The sequence below is a fragment of the Sceloporus occidentalis genome, unplaced genomic scaffold (assembly GCF_023333645.1).
Source record: "Sceloporus occidentalis isolate IW3139 unplaced genomic scaffold, rSceOcc1.0.p SCAF_2, whole genome shotgun sequence".
In the NCBI taxonomy this organism is placed as follows: domain Eukaryota; kingdom Metazoa; phylum Chordata; class Lepidosauria; order Squamata; family Phrynosomatidae; genus Sceloporus; species Sceloporus occidentalis.
In genome coordinates this window covers 126,461,043-126,485,020 of record NW_028316982.1, presented here as the reverse complement: position 1 = coordinate 126,485,020, position 23,978 = coordinate 126,461,043, and the positions used below count along the sequence as shown (strand labels likewise).

General features: G+C 38.9%; 1 protein-coding gene across 4 annotated transcripts in view; it reads right to left on the bottom strand.

The window, feature by feature from the left end:
* Positions 1-1,037: 1,037 nt before the first annotated feature.
* The window catches only part of LRRC18 (leucine rich repeat containing 18), a 52,234-nt gene continuing 29,293 nt past the window's right edge, over positions 1,038-23,978 (bottom strand). For 2 of the 4 annotated variants that reach the window (XM_089510907.1, XM_089510904.1), the window contains exons 2-3: positions 11,269-12,125; positions 1,038-1,418 (exon numbers count right to left, since the gene is read on the bottom strand). In XM_089510907.1, the coding sequence (XP_089367033.1) occupies positions 1,322-1,418; positions 11,269-12,032 (861 nt within the window). In that variant the 5' untranslated portion in view covers positions 12,033-12,125 and the 3' untranslated portion in view covers positions 1,038-1,321. Of the gene's footprint in view, positions 1,419-5,711; positions 6,524-11,220; positions 12,177-23,978 lie in introns of those variants that run through there. The other 2 variants (XM_089510903.1, XM_089510906.1) reach the window with 2 other exon arrangements.

The following is a 23,978-nucleotide window of genomic DNA, read 5'->3' as shown; positions in this document are numbered from 1 at the left end:
ACCACCTTGACATTTTCAATATGCATAGCCATGTTAAATCATGCTAAGTGTTAAACCCAAGGGGTTTGGTTATGGAATAAGCATCTGAAATATGCAAGAGGCCATGTTAAGTAAAGCCATGTGAAATGCACAAATGTGCTGTTGTGTGTGTTTTGGAATGCAGGTTGGGGATGTTTGGCCAGAAAGGGACCGAGGAGGAGAGGGCGGGGAAATGCCTCCTCCTCCCCGCGGGGCTTCGGTGGAAGCTCCGCTCTCAGCATGCGCCCCCGCCCCCGGAGGGTGGAAGCTCCGCCCCCGGCTTTGGTCCCCCGACTTGTCTGAGGGACAGCAACCCGGCCCCCGGCTCAAAAAAGTTGCCTACCCCTGATTTACATGTTTATTGTAACACAGAAGACTAGACCTATAATTTTTCATTCATTCATATATATATATATATATATATATATATATATGCTTGTATGTATATGGAAAGTACGTGCTAAAATTCTCTCCCTCATTCTCTTGTAGTTTCTTATGTTTCTTCCAATGCGTTCCACAATTTAGCTTTCTCTAATTCTCTTAATAAATACATTTTAGGATCATTTGCTAGTTAATATTCTTTCTATTTTCCAAATATGTTAAAATTGGTTCCCACTCTTTGAGGACTTCTTCCAGCAGTTTTAGGAACATTTTTGGGGACAATATGTCAATTTCTAACATATCATTTAATTTGGTTAGCCAATTCGTTGTTTCGGGTACTATTTTTAATTTCCAATTCTGTGCAAACAATATACGTGCCATCGTAGTCATATAAAAACATTTTTTTCGTGGTTTTTTTCTACTTCAGGGCCCCACATGTTTAGTAAATAAAATTCGGGTTTTCATTGTATTTTTTTCTCTAGAATCTTTTCTACAACACTATTTATATTCTTCCTTTTTTATTAATTTTATTTATTAAAAACAAATAGATATTACAAAAACAGATACATGTACATAGCAATACAATACATACAATACAATACATTACAATACATACATAACATAAGCTTCCTTCTAAAGTCCCATAGCTTGTGATATATGGATGATCTCTACATTAATACATATATCTTTTTGTTTTATTCTCTACTTTCTGTTTTATGTTCTCTATCCTTCTCATCTTTCTGTTATTTCACACAAATAATACTCTGATATATTTTCTATATATGCTTATCTTACAAAAGTAAATTCATAAATTTACCAAATAAAGTTAGGTGTAATTTTTTCCACCTTAATATAGTTTATTAATGGTTCCCAACATTTCTTTCTATTGTTCCAGTTTCTTCCTCTGATCAGGTAGGTAAGTTTATCCAATTCCATAAACTTCAGTAATTTCAATAGCCAATCTTCCCATGTAGGGTATTTTTTCCCTTTCCAATGGGATGCCCATATTATCCGAGCTGCTGAAATTGTATAAAACCGCAAGTACATCAAATTTATTTTCAATATTAGTGTCAGTTATCATGTTTAATAAAAAACATTTTGGTTTTAGTTCAGGGGTCGGCAATCTATGGCCCGTGGGCCGGATTCGGCCCGGTGAGGCCTTGGGACCAGCCCCAGCCCGGTCCTGCCACCGATTGCCGCCTGCCCACCCCGCCCCGGTTCCCGCCAATCCTGGCCTTTGTTCCGGCCTCCGGGCCAGGCCCACTCGTGCGGCCATTGCTGTGGCCGCTAATGCGGCTGGCCGCCAACCCACCTCCTCCTCCTCTTCCTGGGCAGTGCCGCCCTCCTCCTCCTGGGCAGCGCCGCCTTCCTCCTCCTGGACAGTGCCGCCTTCCTCCTCCTTGCCTGCGCTGCCGCCACTGTGCCGCCTGTGGCGGGGCTTTCCCGCCCATGCGCGGGGCTAGGACGGAGGAGCTTGTCCCCTTTGGCCAGCCGGCCATTGGCCAGCTGGCCAAAGGGGATGGGCTCCTCTTTCTTTGCGCGTGCCGCCCGGGCTGCATCATGGGCCAGCGGCAGCACGCGAGCATGCCCCACTTGCGCGCCTGCGTGTGGGGCTTCCCAAGGAGCCTTTGCACCGAGGAGGAAGAGGAGGTGGAAAGGTGAGTCAGTGGCCATTTCAGGTCTGCCTTGGGTTTTTTTTTAATTTTTAAAAATATAAAATACTTATTTTTTGTTTTTTTATTTCATTAATTTTTATTATTGCTTGTTTTTTATTTTATTTCATTAATTTTTATTATTGCTTGTTTTTATTTTATTTTGTTAATTTTTATTATTGCTTGTTTTTTATTTTATTTCGTTAATTTTTATTATTGCTTGTTTTTTATTTTATTTCGTTAATTTTTATTATTTCTTGTTTTTTATTTTATTTCATTAATTTTTATTATTGCATGTTTTTCATTTCATTTCATTTCATTAATTTTTATTATTGCTTGTTTTTTATTTTATTTCATTAATTTTTATTTTTGCTTGTTTTTTTTATTTTTTTATTTAATTATTTATTTTTTGGCTTCAGCCCCTCAGTTGTCTGAGGGACAGCAACATGGCCCCCGGCTCAAAAAGATTGTCTACCCCTGTTCTAGTTTAATTCGACATCCTAGTATACTTTGTATTTTACCATGAATTTGGGTCCAATATTTTTTTACACAAACACAGTACCACCACATGTGTATAAAAGATCCTGGTACTTTTTCACATTTCCAACACAATGTTTTTATTATTATTATTATTATTTGCCAGTTTTGTTGGTGTGAGGTACCACCAGTTTTGCATTTTATAATAATTCTCTCTTGTTTCAACACCTACTGTGTAATTTAATCTTGTAATCCCCGTTTTTTCCCATTGTTCTAAGGACAAGTTTTCCTTTATGCCTTGGGCCCATTTAATCATGGAGGGTTTTATATATTTCTCATGCATTTCTATTTTAACAAAATACTTATAAAACAACAAATTTTTTTTGTTTGCTTTTCATCAAATATTTATATTCTTCCAATATTGTTTTGCTTTGCTGCATGTCACCAGCAATGGTAGACTGTCCCTGGCTCTTTGTTACATTTCCAACATAAATTTGAGTTGTTTTTATACATTTTGGCCAATTTTTCTGGGGTAATATACCAATTTAGATACATTTTGTACAAATTATCCCTCAAATTTTGTGATTTTGTATATTTCCCTATTTTGTTCCAAATATTTCCCCACTTTTTAAGTTCTATTGGATGCCCTACATTTTGTGCCCACTGAATCATTACATTTTGATAGTTTCTGGTTCCTGTTCCAAGTTAAGAATGAGTTTATAAATGTTACTAATCAGTTTAGGTTTATCCCCAGTTATTATTTTATCTAACTCATTTTTCTCTTCCTCAAACCCTTGTTCTGCACTATCTATTTTAAATTGCTCTTTGATTTGTTGGTAATTAAACCAGTTGATCTCCAGACCCTCCTCTCGAAGCTCTTCCAATGTTTTCATGTTCCTACATCTTCCTTCCTTTTTAATTAACGTTTTATATGTTATCAATTTCTCTCCTTCCATCATCTCTCTTCTATAAAATGCTTCCCGGGGTGAGATCCATTTGGGAATTTTCCTATATAATTTGAATTTGTATTTTTGCCAAGTTTTTAATAATGACTTTCTTATGCAATGATTGTTAAATTTTCTGTCTGCCTCAACTTTCCCATATTGTAGGTAGGCATACCACCCAAATTTCAGATCGTCTCCCTTTAATTCTAATAATTTTTTATTTTCCAAATTGATCCACTCTTTTATCTATGTTAAAGCACAAGCCTCATAATATAATTTTAAATTTGGCATCACAAATCACCCTTTTTCTTTGAAATCTTGTAGAATTTTCATTTTAACCCTTGGGTTTTTCCCATCCCAGATAAATTTCGTTATTTCCTTATTCCATATTTGAAAGGGTTTATCATTTAAGATTATTGGTAACATTTGAAATAAAAACATAAATTTAGGTAAGATAGACAATTTAATTATTGATATTTTCCCTAATAAAGAAAACTTTAGTTTGCTCCAATTTATTAAATCCTTTTTATCTCCTTCCAAATTTTGTTGTAATTTTTGTTAAATAATTCTACAGTGTTCTTTGAGATACGAATTCCTAAATATTTTACAGTTTTTTGAATTTTGATACCAATCATATGGCTCAACTCCTGATCTTCCAAATTTGTTATGTTTTTTGTCAAAATTGCAGATTTAGCTCTGTTAATTTTGCAGCTCATAACTGCACCAAATTGATCAATAATTTTCATGACTTCCAATGCACTTTCTTTCGGATCATTCATTACAACTACTAGATCATCCGCAAAGGCTAATGTATTGTAGGAGTGATTTTTCTTTTTTAATCCATTTCTTTTTTGATTTGATTTTATCTTATCTTGACTAATAATCTTTCCATGACCAGAACAAACAACAATGGATAGAGGGGGCATCCTTGCCTCGTACCTCTTTTAATTTGGAATCTTTGTGTTTTATCTCCATTTATGATGACTCTGGCTGTTTGCTCCTTGTAAATTTGTTTTATCCAATTGGTATAATTCGTCCCTAAATTCAATTTGTCTAAAATTTTATACAAAAATTGCCAATTAACCAAATCAAAAGCTTTTTCAAAATCAATGAATGCCAATCCAAGTTTGTCATTAATATGATTTTCATAATATTCTAATATATTCAATATATACTGAACGTTGTCCTTCATTTGCCTTTTGGGAATGAAACCTCTTTGATCTTCTCCAATGCAGTCTTTCAAATGATTTTTTATTCTATTCGCCAAAATTGTTCTGAATATTTTATAATCTTGATTTAGGAGGGAGATAGGTCTGAAATTTGCTGGATCTTCCCTATCTTTGCCACTTTTGGGGATAACTACTATGTTCACATCTTTCCATGATTCCGGTATTCCATTTTTCAATATATCATTCATTGTTTTCTGTAGTGGTATGATCAATTCTTCTTGAAATGTTTTATAAAATACTGTAAAGCTGTAAATCTGTCTGGGCCTGGAGATTTACCTACTGTTGCACTCTGAATTGCATTTAATATTTCTGTTTTTGTAATCATATTGTTCAAATTTGCAAACTGCTCTTCATTTAGGGTTGCCATACGTCAGGACCTCCAAACCGGGACAAATGTAGGACAACATTTTCAAATGTAGGACACATTTTTTAAAAATGGAGGACATGCAAAAAAATTTGATGATTTTTAAAAAATGTTAATATAAATGCATGTTTCTTAGGCATGATCAAAATGGAGGACATTTTGGCATTATTCTTAGACAGATGGCAGAAATGTACTTCCCTTTCTGGCCAAACCACCCCCCTCCATTTCAAAACACACACAACAGCACATTTGGGCATAGAATATGGCTTCATTTAACATCACTTCTTGCATATTTCAGATGTTTGAAATTCACACTCTCTCCCCTTGTTAAAAGAAGGGAAACCTGTTAGCATTAAAAGCACCCAAAAGACACAGAAAGCGCACTTTGGGGGAAAAAAACCTTTGGAAAATGGGCACCCTCTTCCTCCTCCTCCTCCTTCTCATCATGCACCAAGAAAGGGTGCTTTTCCCTCCCCCTGGCTGGCCCAGAGTTTCACTCCTCCTCCTCCTCCTCCTCCTCCTCCAAGGCTCCACCTCCTCCTTGAGGCTGGCCAGTGGCAGAGTGGGGCTGGAAACAGCCCCGCCCCAGCTGCTCTCCATTGGCCAGCCAGCCTCAAGGGGACAAGTATTCCCTTTAAGTGCGTGCGCATGCACAAACAGGCACTGCCGCTGGCCCTGGCCCCGGCAACTGCTGTGGGCAGCGCACAGCGCAGAGCAGGCGTCGGAGGAGGAGGTGAGTGGCATGGTAATGCGGAGGAGACAGAGGAGGAGGTGGAGGGTGGCATGGCCATGCCCAGGAGGCAGCGGAGGAGGGGGAGGAGGAGGAGGAGATGGGCGGTGCGGCCGGTCGTGGGCATTAGCGGCCGCGGCAATGGCTGCCGGCCCGGGCCCAAACCCGGGATTTAGAGTGAACCGGACTGGGACCGGGCCAGTACCCCCAAAACCGTTACAATCACGGGCGCAGCCGGAATATGGCATCCCTATCTTCATTTAATTTTACTTCTTGGAGATCCTCTATATATCTTTCAATTTTGTCTGTATCAATTTCCTGTTCTTTATACACATTTGTATAGAAATTCTGAAAACATTCTTTTATTTTTTCTTGTTGTGTATGAGTTACTCCTTCCTCTCTGATCCTGTTTGTTGTACGTCTCTCGTCTTCTTTTCTAAGTTTCATAGATAGCCATTTCCCTGGTTGGTGGACATATTTCTGACTTTGAAGTTCTCTTGTGTACAATGAAAGGGTGGATAAGGAGAGAGCAGAAGGTGAACTGTGTTGGATGGTCATCATTGACTTTTGATTGTTTTTTAAAAGCTTATGTGTGAGATGTTGTTAGTTGCGGCTGTGTGTTCTTCCTGATTACATGGCCAGGGCTTCTGCTAAATCACTAACTTGCTTGGGGGGCAGAGCTAGCAGCCAGCTATATAACTGCTGTCCCAATCTTTCCAGCTCAGTTTCTGAGGAGAGAGCAGAAGGTGAGGTGTGTTGGAGGAGTCATCCTTGATTATTTGACTTTTTTAAGGCTTGTGTGTGAGGTTTTTTTTGGGAGGGATTGTGCTCTTTCTGATCACATGGTCCAAGGGGGCAAGGTTTATAATAATAATAATAATAATAATAATAATAATAATAATAATATTTATTTGTATTCCAATTTTTCCCAAAGGAATCAAAGTGGATTCCAACAGTATAAATAAAACATCAAACAATTAAAAATTACATTTTAAAAACCCCAAGACCCCAACCCTCCCCCCAATAATAAAAACAGTGATCAGCTCATAAAAAGAGATTAAACATCAAAGAATTTAAAACTATCCAATCAAAACACCTAAAGTTAGGTGATGAATTTACATCAGTGGGACAGAATAAGAAAAATAGGTTGGTGTTGTATGTATATACTTGATGTGAAGTCAACCCTGTGTGTATAAGGTCAAGGTCAACTTTTGGGGCCAAAATTTAGGATTTTTATATGAACTGTGAATAAGTCAAGGGTCAGATTTAAGGAGGGAGCTCGCCTGGTGAGAGGCTGTGTGGCAATCATGTGCTTTCCCAGGGGAGGGAGCCCAGTTGGGGAGAGGCTGCCGGGTGATTGTTTGCCCTTCCCATCCTCTTTGCACCTGGGTAGAGGTTACAGGGGATCCATCGCCCTTCCTAGTGTCCTCCCAGCTGGGCTGTCCCTTGCGGAGGCAGCCTGGCTGGGGAAAGACTTGGGTCATACCATATTGATCCCTGTATAAGTTGACCCAAGTTTTTTGGGGTCACTTATTTGACCTAAATTTCTCGACTTATACACAATTTGATGCCTAAGAGCCTCTGCAGACCGGTATCAAATGCCAGCATTGGGGTGGAGTGGGGGCATGGTGCCCCCACACGGCATGCCCTGACTCTGCTCTGATGCCGGTGTCATACCGCCCACCTGACCACATGGTGGGTGGCAACATGCCATTCCTTAGGCAGCATTTAGATGTGCTGTGCCAAAGAAATATGGAAAAGCTGCTGCTGTCACTACCATAGCAAAGGTGGCTTTTTGCCACTTTAAAAAGGAGCGGCACTTTACTGTTTCTTTTTAGAGTGGCAAAACACCAGATTGGGCCTGCAGCATGCAGTTGCAGTGGCTCCAATCTGGTGCTGAGAGTGGCGGCAGGACACTCCTCCTTTTGGGCTGTCTGTTGAGCCCCAAAGTTAATATTATCAGATAACAATGGTAGGCATATGATGGTAGAAATTGGTATAAATATGCCAAAATTCTAATGATTGTCATATATGCCCTAGTTGATGAGAAATATATATTTTTATAAACAGTTAAAGAGCAAGCTAATGCAACTGGAGTATGAAAATTGGTTTTTATTACCAGATTTCAATGGAGTGGTAGAACCACAATTAGATAAGTCAGGAAAATTTTAAAAGAAAAATCAAAGGAAAATGGCAAAGAATTCTTCAATATTATTTAAGAAATACAAATACAACCTGGAGATTTAAAGAAAATAAAAATAAAGAATTTACTTATTATTCTGACTTCCACAAATTGTTCTCTAGAATTGATGATTTGGATCGCTAATAATTTAGTAAATGGAATAGGCAAAGTTTAAGTTTTGGCAAAACCCTTATCCGACCATAACCAGGTTATGATGACATTGAAGAAGAAAGCCTACTTCTTTAATTGAAGATTGGATAATTTATTATTACACAATGATGAGGTGGTGAAAGAATGGAGGACAAAGCGTAAGGAATATTTTATATTTAATATGGGTAAAGGGATAGAAAACACAGTCATATTGGACACTAGCAAAGCTGTTATTAGGGAAATATTTATACAAATAAATATGATATGGAAAAAGACAGGCAAGAGAAAATGAATAAAATACTGGAAGAAATTAAATCAAAAGAACAAGATTTAATGATGTCGCCAATGAATAAAAAAGCCAAAAACCAGATAAAATTATTACAAAACCAATTTTCAATTATAATGATGGATGAAATGAAAAGGAAATTTGACCATATGTAACGAAGAAATTTTAAATTTGCTAATAAACTGGGTAGGTGGTCAGCTTATAGCAGGGGTAGGCAACCTGCGGCCCGCGGGCCGGATGCGGCCCAGCAAGGCCTTGGGACTGGCCCCAGCCTGGTCCTGCCGCCGATTGCCACCGGGGCCTTTGGGGAGCAATTGTCTATAGAAGCCTCAGAAACATGCATTTATATTAACATTTTTTAAAAAATCAGCAAATTTTTTCGTGTGTCCTCCATTTTTTTTAAAAAAGTGTCTTCCATTTGAAAATTTTGTCCTACCTTTGTCCTGGTTTATTTATATATTTAATTTTTTTAAAAAAAATTATTTAATTATTTATTTTTTGGCTTCGGCCCCCCAGTTGTCTGAGGGACAGCAACCCGGCCCCCGGCTCAAAAAGGTTGCCTACCCCTGGCTTATAGAATAAGGAAAGAGAGATTTAAGAGGATGACAGTGAAATTGAAAGTAGGAGACAGAGTTATTAAAAATGAGAATGAACTTCACAAATTCTTTTGTCATTACTTTGGAATGTTATATAAATAACAAAGTATGTGATTAGATCAGATGAATAAGTATATTCAAGAAAGTATAGCATCAAAATTAACAGTTCCAACTAGAAAAATTGAATAAAGAAATTTCATTGAAAGTAATTAGCTATTATTAGGGGAGAAGGGGGGGGGGTATTGCCAGGCCCAGATGCCTATCACCAGAATATTATAACACATTTTATGACAATAGTGAAACCCCTTTAATTAAGAATGAATGATGTTCTTTAAAAATACAAATCCTGGATACTTTGAGCAAATATTGTGGCACTACCCAAGGAAAATTATTATGAAAACTATAGGCCTAAATCATTATTAAATGAAAACTACAGGATTTTTGCTGTAATTTTGGCAAATCCATTGAAAACATTTTTATAAGACTATATAAATAATGACAAAAATATTTCTTAACAAAAGGCAAGTAAAGGACAATATTAAAACAGTTTTAAATATTATTGAATATTTGAATTATCAATACAGAGGGGATACTAGCATGATAGGATTTGAGTAGTTCTTTTTAGGACTGAAACACAGACTTTTGATAATGAAAATAGCTATGTTGTATTAAGGATGATAAGAAGACAAGAGGAAACAGAATAATAGGTAGTTACAATCAGAAAGAAATGGGAAGACTTTTTATCTTTAAAGGAGAAGAATAGATAGGGATAAGGGGAGTTATTACAATTTGTTTTGTGTGTGTGTTTATCTGTTTTGTGTATTGTGTATCACTGTGTTTTTGTTATTTTTGAACAGTGAATAAAAATTATTTTAACCTAACTGAAAGGGAGAGAGGTTCAAACTCACAGAATGATCCCTGGTCCTTCTACAGCTATATGTCACATGCCTCAACTTGTCTATCTCCTCTGTTTGGGTACTGACTTCCTCCACAGAAACATCTCCTGTATGTTTCTCAATCAGGATAGTCTGCTCCTCTCTGTCCAAGAGATCGTTATGCTCGCTAAAATTCTGCATAGTGGAAAAGTGGGCTTCAGGTTCCTGGACCTTCTCTTCCAACTAGGGAAACAACTTTCACTTGGTGCAGGTGAAGTTACATCCTTTGACAAGAACACAAACATACCAACACTGTTGCATGTGACTGCAGCAGCCCCATCACTGTCCATATGCTGTAGCCATAAGTAGGTACTGAAACAGAACTCAGGGCCTCCTCCGGCAAATTCCCCCACTAAACACCCATGTAAAACACCTTTGTTGGTCTTGTCTGTCAGCCAAGATCTGTTCAATGAGTTCCAGAGTCTGGGGCTGCAGCTACATAGAGAACAAGAGGCTGCTAGCTCCTTCCTTCACCAAATCTCTGACTCACTTCCTCTGAGCAAAAGTCCTACCTTCCTGAGACCGTGTGCTTTGGAAGGGGACAGTAGAACAGACTACTAATAAGCATAAAATCATACTTCTACTAAGCTCACAAAAACTCTTCACCCTGACAGACACAAGGTCATCAAATTACAATAGACACTAATGCACATACAAACAGGCCTCCACTAAGCTCAAACAAACCCAAACAGCCTTACTCCAACAGACCCTCACCCTTGACCCAACAATCTCTCCCAAAAGACTCTTTGGGGCTGGGAAATTTAATCCAACTGTCCCAAGCTCACTTTATGCTTTCTCTTCTACTCACATCAAACATCCATGTTGAGCTTGCCTGTTAGCTGATCTCTGCCCTTGTCTTTCTGGTGGTAGGCTGGAACTTTTTCATTCTGACAAATGTTCAAAACAGAAAGTTTTAAAAGAATGGGCTAGGGGTGATGTCTTGTTTTAACTGAACTGTTTTCCTGAAGTTTTTATCATTTAAATTGCATTTTCTTCTTTTAGTGAAGTTGACTTGTTTTAATACTGCAAATAGTTTACTTCTATTTTAATGCTTTCTTTTTGTATGTTTTTAATTGTTTTGTTCTTTTAAATTGTGAGCCACTTTGAGTCCCAATACTGGAGAAACAGTGGGATTAATACGAATACGAATAAGATTGATACATGCCTACTAGAAGAAAATCCATTTTAGTAGACAGAATTATGTGATCAAGAGCAGTTTTATTGCTTGGAAGCAATTACAAGGGTTGGATGCAAGGATGCCATGCTATGGCCCTACCTCATGAATGGCCATGCATCTATGGATGACAGCTGTGGCCCAGTTTACCTCCATTCTGCTTGATTCTCTTTTGCCAGGGAATTGGGTGTCATGAGGTTTGAAAAGTTTGGCTTTCTGAGTGGAGTAGACACTGTATTCTTTAGTTTGTTTAACTTGTCCCTCTCCTCCTGACATTTTCTCAAGCATGGGAAGCAAAGATCTTTCTCTTCCACCAAGTAAAGTGTCTCAAGGCGCTTGATATTATCAATAAAGAGTTCTTCTTCCGTAGGGCCAGGGAAAGGGTTTCTCTTGGTATTTAACTTCTTGAGTTTGGGGAGCTTTGCAATACTGTTAGGGATGGTAGTCAGCAAATTGTCAAATACCCCAACTTCTTGAAGTTCTTTTAAAGCCCCCAGAGTAGTTGGGAGATTGTCAATATGGTTTAGGCCAAGGTTGAGGTTACGCAGGTTCTTGAGCTGGTTTAGCTCCACTGGCAAGCTCCGAGCTGTGAGCTTATTGTTGCTGAGGTTCAGAAAAACAAGGTTTTGTAGATTCCCTATTGTTTCTGGCAATTTGTCAATCTGGTTGCTATGCAAATCTAGCCAACGTAGATTCTGAAATTTCTCAATTGAGTCTGGGATCTTCTTGATCATGTTTCTGCTGAGGTCTAATTCATCCACATCAGCCAGTTTAAGGATGCATCTGGGGAAAGTTGTGATGCCCATCTTACTCAGGTCAAGGCGATACTTCCCATCAAATGTTATCTTGATGCAAGTCTTAGCAACTTTCAAAGTGACCTTTTTTGGTTTGGGGCCTTTTGCTCCTTTAGCCATTCTCAGTGCAAAGAATACAATTGCGATTAGATGAATGAAAAGCAGCCTGATGAATGAGTTCCAGTGAGGTCTACTGCAGCTTTGATGTTGAACCTTTATTAAAACACACATGCATTAAACTTGTGCAGGTCAATATTTCTTCCTGAAAGTCAAAATAATGTGTTAAAGAACCAATCAAGACCTACCTGTATTTTCCTTGTTTCCCAAAAAGGGAAAGGAAAAGCATGAGAGCTCTCATGCATGAGTTGAAGGGACATGAGACATGAGATGAAGGTGAAGGAAAAGAATGAGATGAAGGGACTTCTATAAATATGCTCATAACAGCACATAATTATCAAACATAATATAGACATCTTTCCTTATCCATGGATTCTTTATCCACAGATTCAACCATCCACATCTTGAAAATATATTTTTTAAATCCCCCAAAGCAAACTTTGATCATTTTATATAAGGAACACCATTTTACGACAGCATTGTGTATAATGGGACTTGCACATCCATGGATTTTGGCAGCCATGTTGGGGGGGGGGACTGGAACCAAACCCAAGGGGATGCCAAGGGCCCACTGTACAATATAAGCTAGACATTTTCTGTATTGCATTCTACATAATACTTTCAGACATGTTTTGCCACATGTACATATCATTCTTCCTAAGGGACACATGCTGCTTTTTCACAGTCACATAGACCAGTGTAAGAAACAAAGAAAGTTGCCTGAGGCACAGCATCAATTTCTCCCCAAACCTGCCCCAGCCAAAAACTCTTCCAAGTTAATTTTGGCATCTCTGGCAAAAAATCTATAAATACTGCTGTATCTCCCTCCAAACACAATGGCAATAATACTGTAATAAATTAAATGACTAACAATGGGCTTCTATTCCAACACAACAAAAATTAAATCTGTGAGAAAGCTGTTTTTCACTGTGCCTTAAGGCTAAAGCTTTCTATAGTAGTGACAAGCTTCTGGCACTTTATTTTGTTGGTGCTTGTTAGCTACACAGGATCAAAAAGCTTACAATTAGCTAGGACTGAAGGATGCCAAGAAGAGTTAAAATGAATATAGCTGAAAGTACAGTGCGCCCTTGCTTTATGTGGGGGATACATTCTGACTCCCCTACGTAAAGCAAATTCCGTGCATGCTCAAGCCCCATTTAAATGAATGGGGCTCGTGAATGCGGTGGCATGGCAGTGTGCGCACCATGGGCATGCGCCCCATTACTCCCTATGGGACGCGCTGTCCCTTCCTCCCTGCATGGTTTCAGTGTATGCTGAATGCCACGTAAAGCCCACCCGCGTATGACTTCACACAGAAGTTAGAATATAATTATCTATGAATAAAATTAAAAGCCATGGGACTTCCGGTCATGGGGCTGAGGAGTTTGGACGTGTGTTGGGGAAGCTCTCAGATCCCGTCTTCCAAAAAGGCAGAATAAGAGGTGAAACTCCCCCCCTCCAAATCAAACCTTGGGAAGGGATAATTTGATGCTTGGGACTGGAAGGAGGAGAAGGAAGTGAGAGTGACCAAAAGGACTGAAGAACAAAATAACCCAAATATAAATATATTTGGAGAAGACATCCCACAGCCAGAAAGCCGGAAAGCAGACAACTGCCTTTTCTTTAGAACACCCTGAGTGATCAAGGCTAACCTCACTGTGACTTTGTAGCCAACCAAAGACACTGGAACAACTAACTGGAGCCTATTTGGCTTGTGAAGCAGTTTTTATCCTAACCTGAGGCTTCAGTTTGTTCGAACGAACAAGAACATTTTCCTTATTCTAACAATAATATAATCTCTCAGGAATTGATTCAGGAGATGGAGAAAGAATAACACCACAACACTACAACTACAACCGCAATAACAAATAGACCGAGGAGACGCCCTCACTACTTCAAGGCAAACTCAAGAGGCACTCCACAAATTTAAAAGCCTACGAAGACATCAAACAGTGCCACATCTAAGAAAATCAAATGGCAAGAAAGCTAATAAGATTAGACTCCTGAAAAATATATAACGTTTATCCTGGATTATTGAAGGAGATAGACGACGCCCGACACGGACACAAACAAGAACTAGGAGACAGTGGTAAAAATCAACAGTGGAGTGAAAAAGAGGTCGGGAGAGGAAAGCAGAAATGAATGAAGACAAAGAAAAGCCAAGCAAAGAAACCCCCAAAAGTTAAAAAGTAACTCAAAGGCAAAAGATAAAGTAAAGTAAGAAATGGTGGCCAGAAAGACCTAAAAGAAGGCAGACAGTGGAGAGGGGAAGAAAAAAGTTTTTTAAAAAATCAGGAGCAGTTAGTGGAAATAGTGTCAGATGGAGGGAAGCTACGGAAGCAAAGAGAGAAAACTCTGATTTCATTTGAATAGACCTTGGCTCCAGCTAACTAATTTGAACCCAAGGAACTAAATGAATAATTGAATGAACTTTGTTCTTTAATTTTAAATTGCATTCTAGAATATATAAACATTAAATACACTAACAGAAAGTGGAGTAGACATAACTCTGTCTCTTTAATCCTCAACCCTTAATCTTCAAGCAAACCCCTGCTAATAGAATTTAGTTAAGTGCTAAGTAATCTTTTATATTTATATATTCTTTTTTCCTTCATACTTGATACTCAAGTAAATTAGCAAAGATTACTAAGAAATTAATAGGAAAATAAGCAGCCGATTTCTCTTCTCTTATCTGATAGCTTAATTTAATTAATTGCATGCTTGATTAACTGCATTGTATGCTGGCTTGGCCAATCTGAATTTCCTTCCTTCTCTGATTGATCAATTTATGGACAATTGACTATTTGTTCACCCAAATAATTAATGAACTGCACAACAAATTATCTGACAATTGATTGACTATATGTTTAACAGAATAGACTACTTAGTTGATTAATCTGCATTTCTTTCCTCTCCAAATAGCTTAAGGTATTGACAACTGATTGTTGGTCTGCTTATTTGAACAAGGAACTGAACAATGAACTGTATAATTAACTGAACCAACAATTGATGCCTTGTCTAACTAACTGAATTGACTGCTTTCCTGAGTAACCTAAATATTTTCTTCCTTTTTGGATTACCCAACTGATTGATAACTGATTGTTGATCTGATTAGCTAATTAGCTGACCAATGGACTGAATAATTAATTAATTTATCAATTAATTTTTTGTTTGATTAATTGAACTGATTGCTCTTTGTCTCTTTTCTTAACTTACTCAACATCAATCTGTGGTTAAGTGAACTGACTGCAACTGAATTATCTAATAATGCCCCAGGAAATTTTTATATTTCCTCTTTCCTGTTACTATTTTGATGAATCATCAACTAAGCCCAGAGAAATATATACTGAGACAAGCAACAGACATCTCGCTATTCACCATTTGACTTAATAAGGAACTAGACCATTCTCTGGGAACTATAACAAAATAAAGAACAAAATCGCTAATATCGTACACTAAGAGCTAAATAGAATCAAAATATTGCAGTAAATTATTACAGCTGCCTGAAATAAAAACAAATAAATGAAGACAAGAAGGAAAAGTTGTGATTTAATCTAGAAAAACAATCCAGAGGATCACAAGGATAAAAAAAGAGGGGGAATCCACACAAGGAAATGGCAGCAGCAACAAGGCTGCAAACTGCCAGAGCTGAAATGTACACTACAAGCAGAAGAGGTTCTGTTGAAGCTCCAGCAAAACAAACAGATCCAACTCAATTAATAATTAATGAGATGTGAACCTTCAAACAAGAAATTAGGGAAGACCTGAAAGACAACAGGAAAGAAATGAATGAATGAATTAATTAATATAAATAAAGGGCTTGAGAAACTGGAAAAGAAAATCAAAGAAGTCACAAAAGAAGTAACAAGCATGAGAGGAGAAATAGAATCTCTAAAACCCAAAACTCAAGATCTAGAAAAAAAATACCCAATCAGAAGATCAAAGGGAAAAAAACCCTTCTATTTTGAATCAAGAACTAAGATATAGAGGGAAATGCTTAAAACTCAGATGACTTACTGAGAGACAAAATGAAAATCTATATGCTCGAGTAATACCACATTTAGCTGAATTTATTGGTATCTGAGACACGGAACTGGATATAGAGACAGATTTTATATTTAGAGTCAACTTGTGACAGCTAGGAAAAGAAATTACCTAGAGATATAATGATCTGTCTAACGAGATCTAGGATCAGAGATTTAATTCTTCAAAAAGGTAAAATTGATAAGTGTCAAACTGAGGGAGATAACATCAGGATTTTTAAAGATAGACTGATAGGCCTGTTACAGACAGCCAAAATAAAGCTGCTTCGAGTCACAGTGGAGGTATGGTGTTTCAATGATGCATGCGTCCTAAGAGTCCAGAAGCCGCACCAAAGCCACACTCCAGTCCTTAGGGCTGCAGCGGGGCTTTGGTGCGACTTCTGGACTCTTAGGATGTATGCATCATTGAAACACCATACCTCCACTGTGACTCGAAGCAGCTTTATTTTGGCTGTCTGTAACAGGCCATAGAAATTCTTAAAAAAGGCAAGACTACAAAACATTAACTCTAACTCTAACTAGATACAAAATAAATTATTCATGGGACAGATTGGATGGTGCTATCTTCTACAAACAAAGGCGATACAAAATTAAGTCTAAAGAAAGGATGGAGGAATTTAAAAAACAGATAAATAAAGAAATGACAAAATAAAAACCAGACAAAGAACCACAAAGTAGGAAGACAAAGAACAAACCAGAAAAAGACTTCCCCAAAGTAAAACAGAAATCAAAGAGAAAAAAATGAATACATTAACATCAGATAGACAACCAGACAACTGGAAGAAAAAATTATCAGCATGGAAGAAATTGAAGAGGAAAATGGATCAGATGGAAAACAGGTAAGAGAAGAAGAAGAAGAAGAAGAAGAAGAAGAAGAAGAAGAAGAAGAAGAAGAAGAAGAAGAAGAAGAAGAAGAAGAAGAAGAAACAGCAGCATCAGACGATGCAGAAAAAGACTTAGAAAATGAAAAAGAAATATAAAATACAAACTAAAAAAAAATGACAATTAAAACTTGTTCCTGGAACATTAAAGGATTAAACTCTACTCACAAAATAATAATAATAATATTCCACTATTTGGAAAAGATAAAAAATGATATCACTTCTATGCATATATAGTATATATATTATATTGTGGTTTATTGCACTTAGTGCACTATATTAACATTTTACATATATGTGTGTGGCATTGCTTATATTACTATGTTTTGAGTATTTTGAAACACCCTTGGGCTATTCAATAAACTTTTGTTGTTGTTGTATATGATTACCACTGCTAGAATACTAATAGCACAAAACTGGAAATTAAATGATTTACCCACAATAGACAATTGGTTATTAAGAGTCTTAGGCGCAGTACAAACCGACAAAAGGCAGTGTACCAGAGCCGGTATTAGGGTTAGGGAATGCGCACCACGTACACACTCCCTAACCTTAGTAAGTGCCGGCGGCAGCATAATGGCAGCGTCCTGTTTACACGGGTGCCTCCATTATGATGCCATGGCCACGCTGTGTCCAAACGGCACGGTGTGGGTGTGACGTGTTCGCACCACCCTAGGCCACTTATGACGGCCTAACTGTGGTGTGAGAAGGAGCTCCGAAATGGAGCTCCTTCTCACACGCCTTGTTCCTGCAGCCACCAAACAGCTGTACAGAAATGGGCTAGCAGTCAGTGCTCACTCACTAAGCTCCCCCCTGAAAATGTTCAGGTGCTACCCAGGTGCTACCCACACGATCCTGTACATGATACCGCAGAAGAAAGCCCAACCATTTAAATAATCGATTAATTAAATAATTAAATAGGCAGTGTATAAGCATTTAGAAAGGAATGCTTGGTCACTAAAAGTTGATGCAATAAGTGTCTGGGGATTTTAGCTGACCACAGGATGAAGATGAGTCAGCAATGTGATACAGCAGCTAAGTAAGCTAATGCAATTCTAGGCTATATCAATAAGAATATAGTGTCTAGACTGAGAGAAGTAATAGTACCACTTTAATCTGTTTTAGTCAGGCCTCACCTGGAATACTGTGTCTAGTTCTCGGCTCATACCATCATCCAAACACCTCTTAAGTGCTTTCATAAATGAATTAAATTGATAACCTCCTAGATTACAAAACAGTATCTGTCACTGGCTCTGAAAACCTTGACCAACAACTTTCAGCATTTGAACAATCCAGTCTCCAGAAGACACAAATAGAAGCTACCATTAGCAGCTTCTTTTTGCGCCCAAGAAGGGGAATCATAGGCGCCATGGTGCACCCTTCTGATGCCCTTTTGGCATTGCACCATTTGGATGCTGCGCCAGAGGTGCATCATCATGGTGCGTGCCATCAAAATGGGCTCACACAAAAATGGTGCCCAGGTGGCGTGGTTAGGGATTGGAGCGCGTGGACATTCAGCTGTCACCCTGTCCACAGGCCAGTACAAAGTGCCGGTCTGTATAGCCCCATTGTTTCCTGTTTCAAAATGGGGACCAGAAACATTTTCTGTGTTTTTACTACCTACACCTTTTGTACCAATACTAACAGATTCACCATCTTGTTTGGGCTCTGATTTGTTCAGTTTCACCAGGATTATCCACAGCTGTGGACACTGGTGCTAATGGCTCTGAATCATTCACTTTTACTGGGATTACTTGCTACTGTGGAGATCCATGTTCCATTGCTATGATTCATTCACTTTTGCTGGGATTACTCGCTGCTGCAGAGACCACTGTTTCGTCTCGGTCTCACCAGATGACAGTAAAGTGTTTTTAAAAGCAACTCCAATCCTGTTTCGGAAACTTGTTGCTCAATTGCTTTCTGGTCAATATTTTTAATATTTAATACAGCCTGACCCTTCCCAAACAGCTTACTTGCAGCTTTCGGGTTTGACAAATTTACCAAACTTCCTTTAGTCTGACACGTGCATTTCTCTGCTAAGAGCCAACTAACAGCTCTGTCCTCCATTGCCTGTTGTTTCCATTTTCTTAAGGATTATTTCTGATGCCATCCATGCATAACTAGGTTATTTTCTAGTTAACTGAGTGGAGAGAAGGCTTAATGCCTTACAGGTTGGCAAGGCAGGAGACCTAAATCGTGCTTGGCAATGGCTCCTTTTCATCCTGGAAAGAACTGACTAGTGACCAGTGCCACAGGGTTCTGTCCTGGGCCCAGTGCTATCTAACATCTATATCAACAACTTGGATGAAAGAATAGAGGGCATGCTTATCAAATATGCAGATGACACCAAATTAGGAGGAGTAGCTAATACCCCAGAGGAGAGGATTGAAATTCGAAATGACCTGAACAGGGCCAAAGGTAACAAGATAAATTTCAATATGGAGAAATGTAAAGTATGGCACTTAGGGTGGGAAAATGAAATGCATAGATATAGGATGGGGGACACCTAGTTTAACAAGACTATGTGTGAAAAGGATCTAGGAGTCCTAGTAGACCACAAGTTAAGCATGGGTGCAAAACTCAATAGAAGTATACTGTCTAGATCAAGGGAAGTAACAGTGCTTCTCTATTCTGCTTTGGTCAGGCCACAGCTTGAATACTGTTTCCAGTTCTGAGCACCACATTTCAAAAAGGATGTTGACAAACTGGAGCATGTCAATGGTGGTGACTAAAATGGTGAAGGGTCTGGAAGCCATGCCCTATGCGGAATGACATAGGGAGCTGCATATGTTTAGCCTGTATGTTTAGCCTGGAGAAGAGGTGGTTAAGGGGTGATATGATAGCCCTGTTGAGGATCTAGTAAGCTTGTTTTCTGCTGCCCCAGGGAATAAGATCCATAACAATGGATGCAAGCTACAGCAAAAGAGATTCTACCTAAAAATTAGGAGGAACTTCCTGACAGTAAGAGCTGTTCGACAGTGGAGTACGCTTCCTCGTAGTGTGGTGGAATCTGCTTCTTTGGAGGTATTTAAACAGAGGCTGGATGGACATCTGTCAGGGACGCTTTGATTGAGAGTTCTTGCATGGCAGGTGTTTGGACTGGATGGCCATAGAATTGTGACCTCTTCCAATTCTACGATTCTAAGGTTGACAGGAGGGATAAACCTAAGTGTTTTGGACTGATTCTTCAGTCTTACAAAGAATGGGACTAATTACTGAGGAAATATGTTAAATGTAGATGGGATTTATAAAATCAAATTCTTCTTTAAAAAGCATCTGTCACAGACAGGATTACTTCAGTTCAGAAACCCAAGCTTCAGTAATGAAAAGAACAAATTTATTCCCTTGTGGTCCTTCCAATTCTATGATTCTATGGCCCTTGTGGTGTTAGAGCATATCGATTTATATTAAATTTTGGAGTGTGTGTGAAATTCACTTTGACCCCCCCAAGCTGACCTCCTAGGGACACTGCCATTTCTCCAAAGCAGAGATGTCATGTAGGCAGCTTGCAAAGGAGGGGATAGGAGCCATAGAGAAAAGACTGGAAATTCCCCACAGGAAGTTTGGGAGTTGCTAGACAAGGAAAACCTTCTCCTCCAAAAAACAGTACAATACCTGCTGTTTGTTTTCAGCCTCACACCTGATGGCCCAGTGATTAAGTAAATTCATCTGTTTGCCTTCCATGATTGTGTTCAGATCCAAGTGCATTGGCCAAGACTATTCTTCACCTTGGTTTAACAAAAGACTAGTCTTTACACCCTTTGTCTTGGCTGCAGTTAAGCCATTACGTTCATAGCCAGAGTCTAGAAATTGTCTATATAAGCCTCAGTCTAAGCACACACCTATGTGCTACATTCAGAATACAGCCTGGCTTCCCGTCAGACCAAACTCTGATTTTAGCTCCCTCGGCCATTTTCCCCCATGTTTCGGTGGCCGTGTCCTCTCATCATCTATATCCACATCTGGTCCCTGGAGAAGCCTTCGGAAGTAAGTTCTCCCGTAGATTTGCCTCTCTCAACTCTCTCCCAAATTTCCCTCTTTTACTTTCATTGAGAATTGCGTGTACACATGTATGTGTATGCCTTTTGCTGTGCGTTTGTTTTCCCCTTTTAATAAATATTTGGACTTAATTGAAGCAGTCTGTCTCAGCATCGTCTCTCAAGGGATTCTTTTGGACCTCTCATATACATCACGGGACACGGTCTCACAAGGGTGTTGTTAGGACCCTCCCTCTCAGCAATTTGAGCTAAATTCAGAAATTCCCCTAATTAGATACTTCCTGACAGTTGTCTATTCCAACTTTATGATTCTATGGCACGTTACAGACCACCCCTTTGGGGCGGCTTGTAGGCACTCCTTTCCCTTCCGGATCAGGGCCTCAGCTGCCAGAGCGGCAGTCTCCGAGGCCCCGATCTGCTGCTTTCCAGGCCGCGGGGAAGCGGCAAAAGGATGCTTCCCCGCGGCCTGGAAAGGGGTGTCCTTGGGGCTTCATGCCCCAAGGACACCCGACGGTGGTGGGGAGGAGGAGAAAGGGGCCACTTGTGTCACTGGTGCAGCCATCTAAAGGCTGCGCCAGTGACACAAATCGCGGAAGGAGCTCCATTTCGGAGCTCCTTCTAGCACCGCGGAAAGGGCGCTCCATTTGGAGGTGGAGCGTTTGTGACGTCGTAATGTGACACCTATGTGTATATGGCACCGCCATTTTAATAAAATAATAATAATAAACAATTTATTTATATACCGCTTTTCCTGGAGATCAAAGCGGTTTACATCACTTAAAACTATGACCGAGGTCATAATACAGCATAAAAACAGTTAAAAATACAATTACTATTACAACTGCAGTACAGTATTAACAATTCAATAAAATTATCTAAAAATAGCACAATTAGATAAAATTAAATAATCAAAAATATTTACAGTAATAGTCAGGTTGGGGAGTACAGTCTCTAAAGAGAGTCGAGAGGGTAGGCTTGTTGGAAGAGGTATGTTTTAATGCCTTTTTGAAGGCTTCCAATGACCCGCTAAGGCGGATATCTTCCGGGAGTCCGTTCCAGAGAGTTCCAGATTTTGTACGTCCTGGGGACGTGCTAGGGTTAAGTGTGTGCGTAAGGCATGCACTTTCCCTAACCCTAGTACGTCCCCAGGATGTACTTCACGCCCATCTGTAATGGGCCTATGATTGTAAGATTCTATTCAGAAACCAGAGATGTTCCCAGCAGCCCTATGTTGTCAGGACTGAGACATGGTTGGTTACACAGTATAATTAAAGCACACAGAAATGCAAACTTTGAATAGGCTTACACTGATTAATCCACAGATGTAAACACTCTCATAGTCTCTCATAGTCTCTCTTTCCCAGAGTTGCTCCCTTCCAACCCTGTACCAGCCATTGCACATGTGAGTGACATTGAAACTCATTAAAATCTCTCCTCCCCACCCATCTGCTTGTAAACCAGGAATGTAGGCAGGCAACACCATCAAAACTATGGAAGGAACTCTTTTGGATTTGGATCCTGACGTCCCCCCACAATATCTCTCTCTTAACAAAATTGGTGCAAAACTCATTGAATCATAGAGTTGGAACAGATCACATCAGCCATCCATTCTTCCCTTCTCCAGGCTAAACATAGCCGGCTCCTTAAACCACTCTTTATAGGACATGGTTTCCAGACCTTTCACCATTATGATCACTCTCCTCTCGACACACTCCAGCTTGTGAATATCCTTCTTGAAGTGCCATCCTCAAAACTGGATCAGAGCAGAATAGTGTAGTACTATTACTTCTCTCAAAGTATCAAAAAAGGGAGAAAAGATTAATCTGGTGTGACTTATTTTTGAGAAAGCTTTGTTGACTTTTAATGATCAAGCCATTTTCTTTCTACTGACTGTTTCCTGGTCTGCTCTAGAATCTTAGTATTGATGTCTGCTTGATTGGGCAGTAATTATTTGAATCCTCTCCTCCCCCTCCCATTTTTGAAGATGGGAAAAACACTTGCCTTCCTCCAGTCTTTTGGGACTTCTGATTGCCAGAAATTCTAAAAGATAATTGCTGGTGATTCTGAGATTACTTCTGCCAGTTCTTTTAATACCCCTTGGATGAAATTCATTTAGCCCTGGGGGCTTCAATTGATTTAGAGTAGCCAGGTATTCCTGTACTACCGCTTTACCTATTGTCTGCTGTATTTCCCATAGCGCATCATCTGCTCCATTTCCCCCAGGCTGAGCACTGTTCCAATTTGAGCACCGTTCTCCTTTTCAGACACCAAGGCAAAGAAGGTGTTGATTAATTCTGTCTTTTCTCTGTCCCATTAGCTTTTTGCCATCCTCTCCATGCAGTGGCCCTTGTTCTTACTTTTTCTACAAACATAAAAACAATAAAAAAACCAAAAATCCCAACCCCTTTTAATTGTTTTTAACCTCTCTAGCAACTCTGAACTCATTCTGTCCTTTAGCTTTTCTGACTTTCTCCTTACATGACCTGGCTATTTGTTTGAATTCTTCTCTGGTGATTTCCCCCATTTTTCATTTCTTGTAGATGTCCCTTTTAAACCTTAGCTCTTTAGACATACATCCTGGTTTCTTTAAAGACCTCCCATTTTTCTTCTTCATTGGAACTGTTTGAAATTGTGCTTTTGTTAAACACAAAATCAATGTGTTTAACAGAAGAGGTAGAAAAGAGAATGAAATTTATAGAGCAATATTACTTTGAAAATGCAAATAAATCTGGAAGGTGGTTATCATATAAAACTAAAAAAGAAAGGGAGAAAAATTTAATAACACAAATTAAATTGGGAGAAGAAATAGTAATGGATCAAGAAAAAAATAAAAGAAATTTTTTACAATTACTTTAAAACTTTATATTATGAACAAGACATTGAGATAAGACAAATGAAAAATTATATTGATAAAATTAATTTTCCACAAATAGTTGAGGATCAGATTAACTCTTTGGAGATACCAATAACTAAAGAGGAAATCAGACAAGTCATAAAAGAACCAAAAAAAAAAAAAAAAAAAAAAAA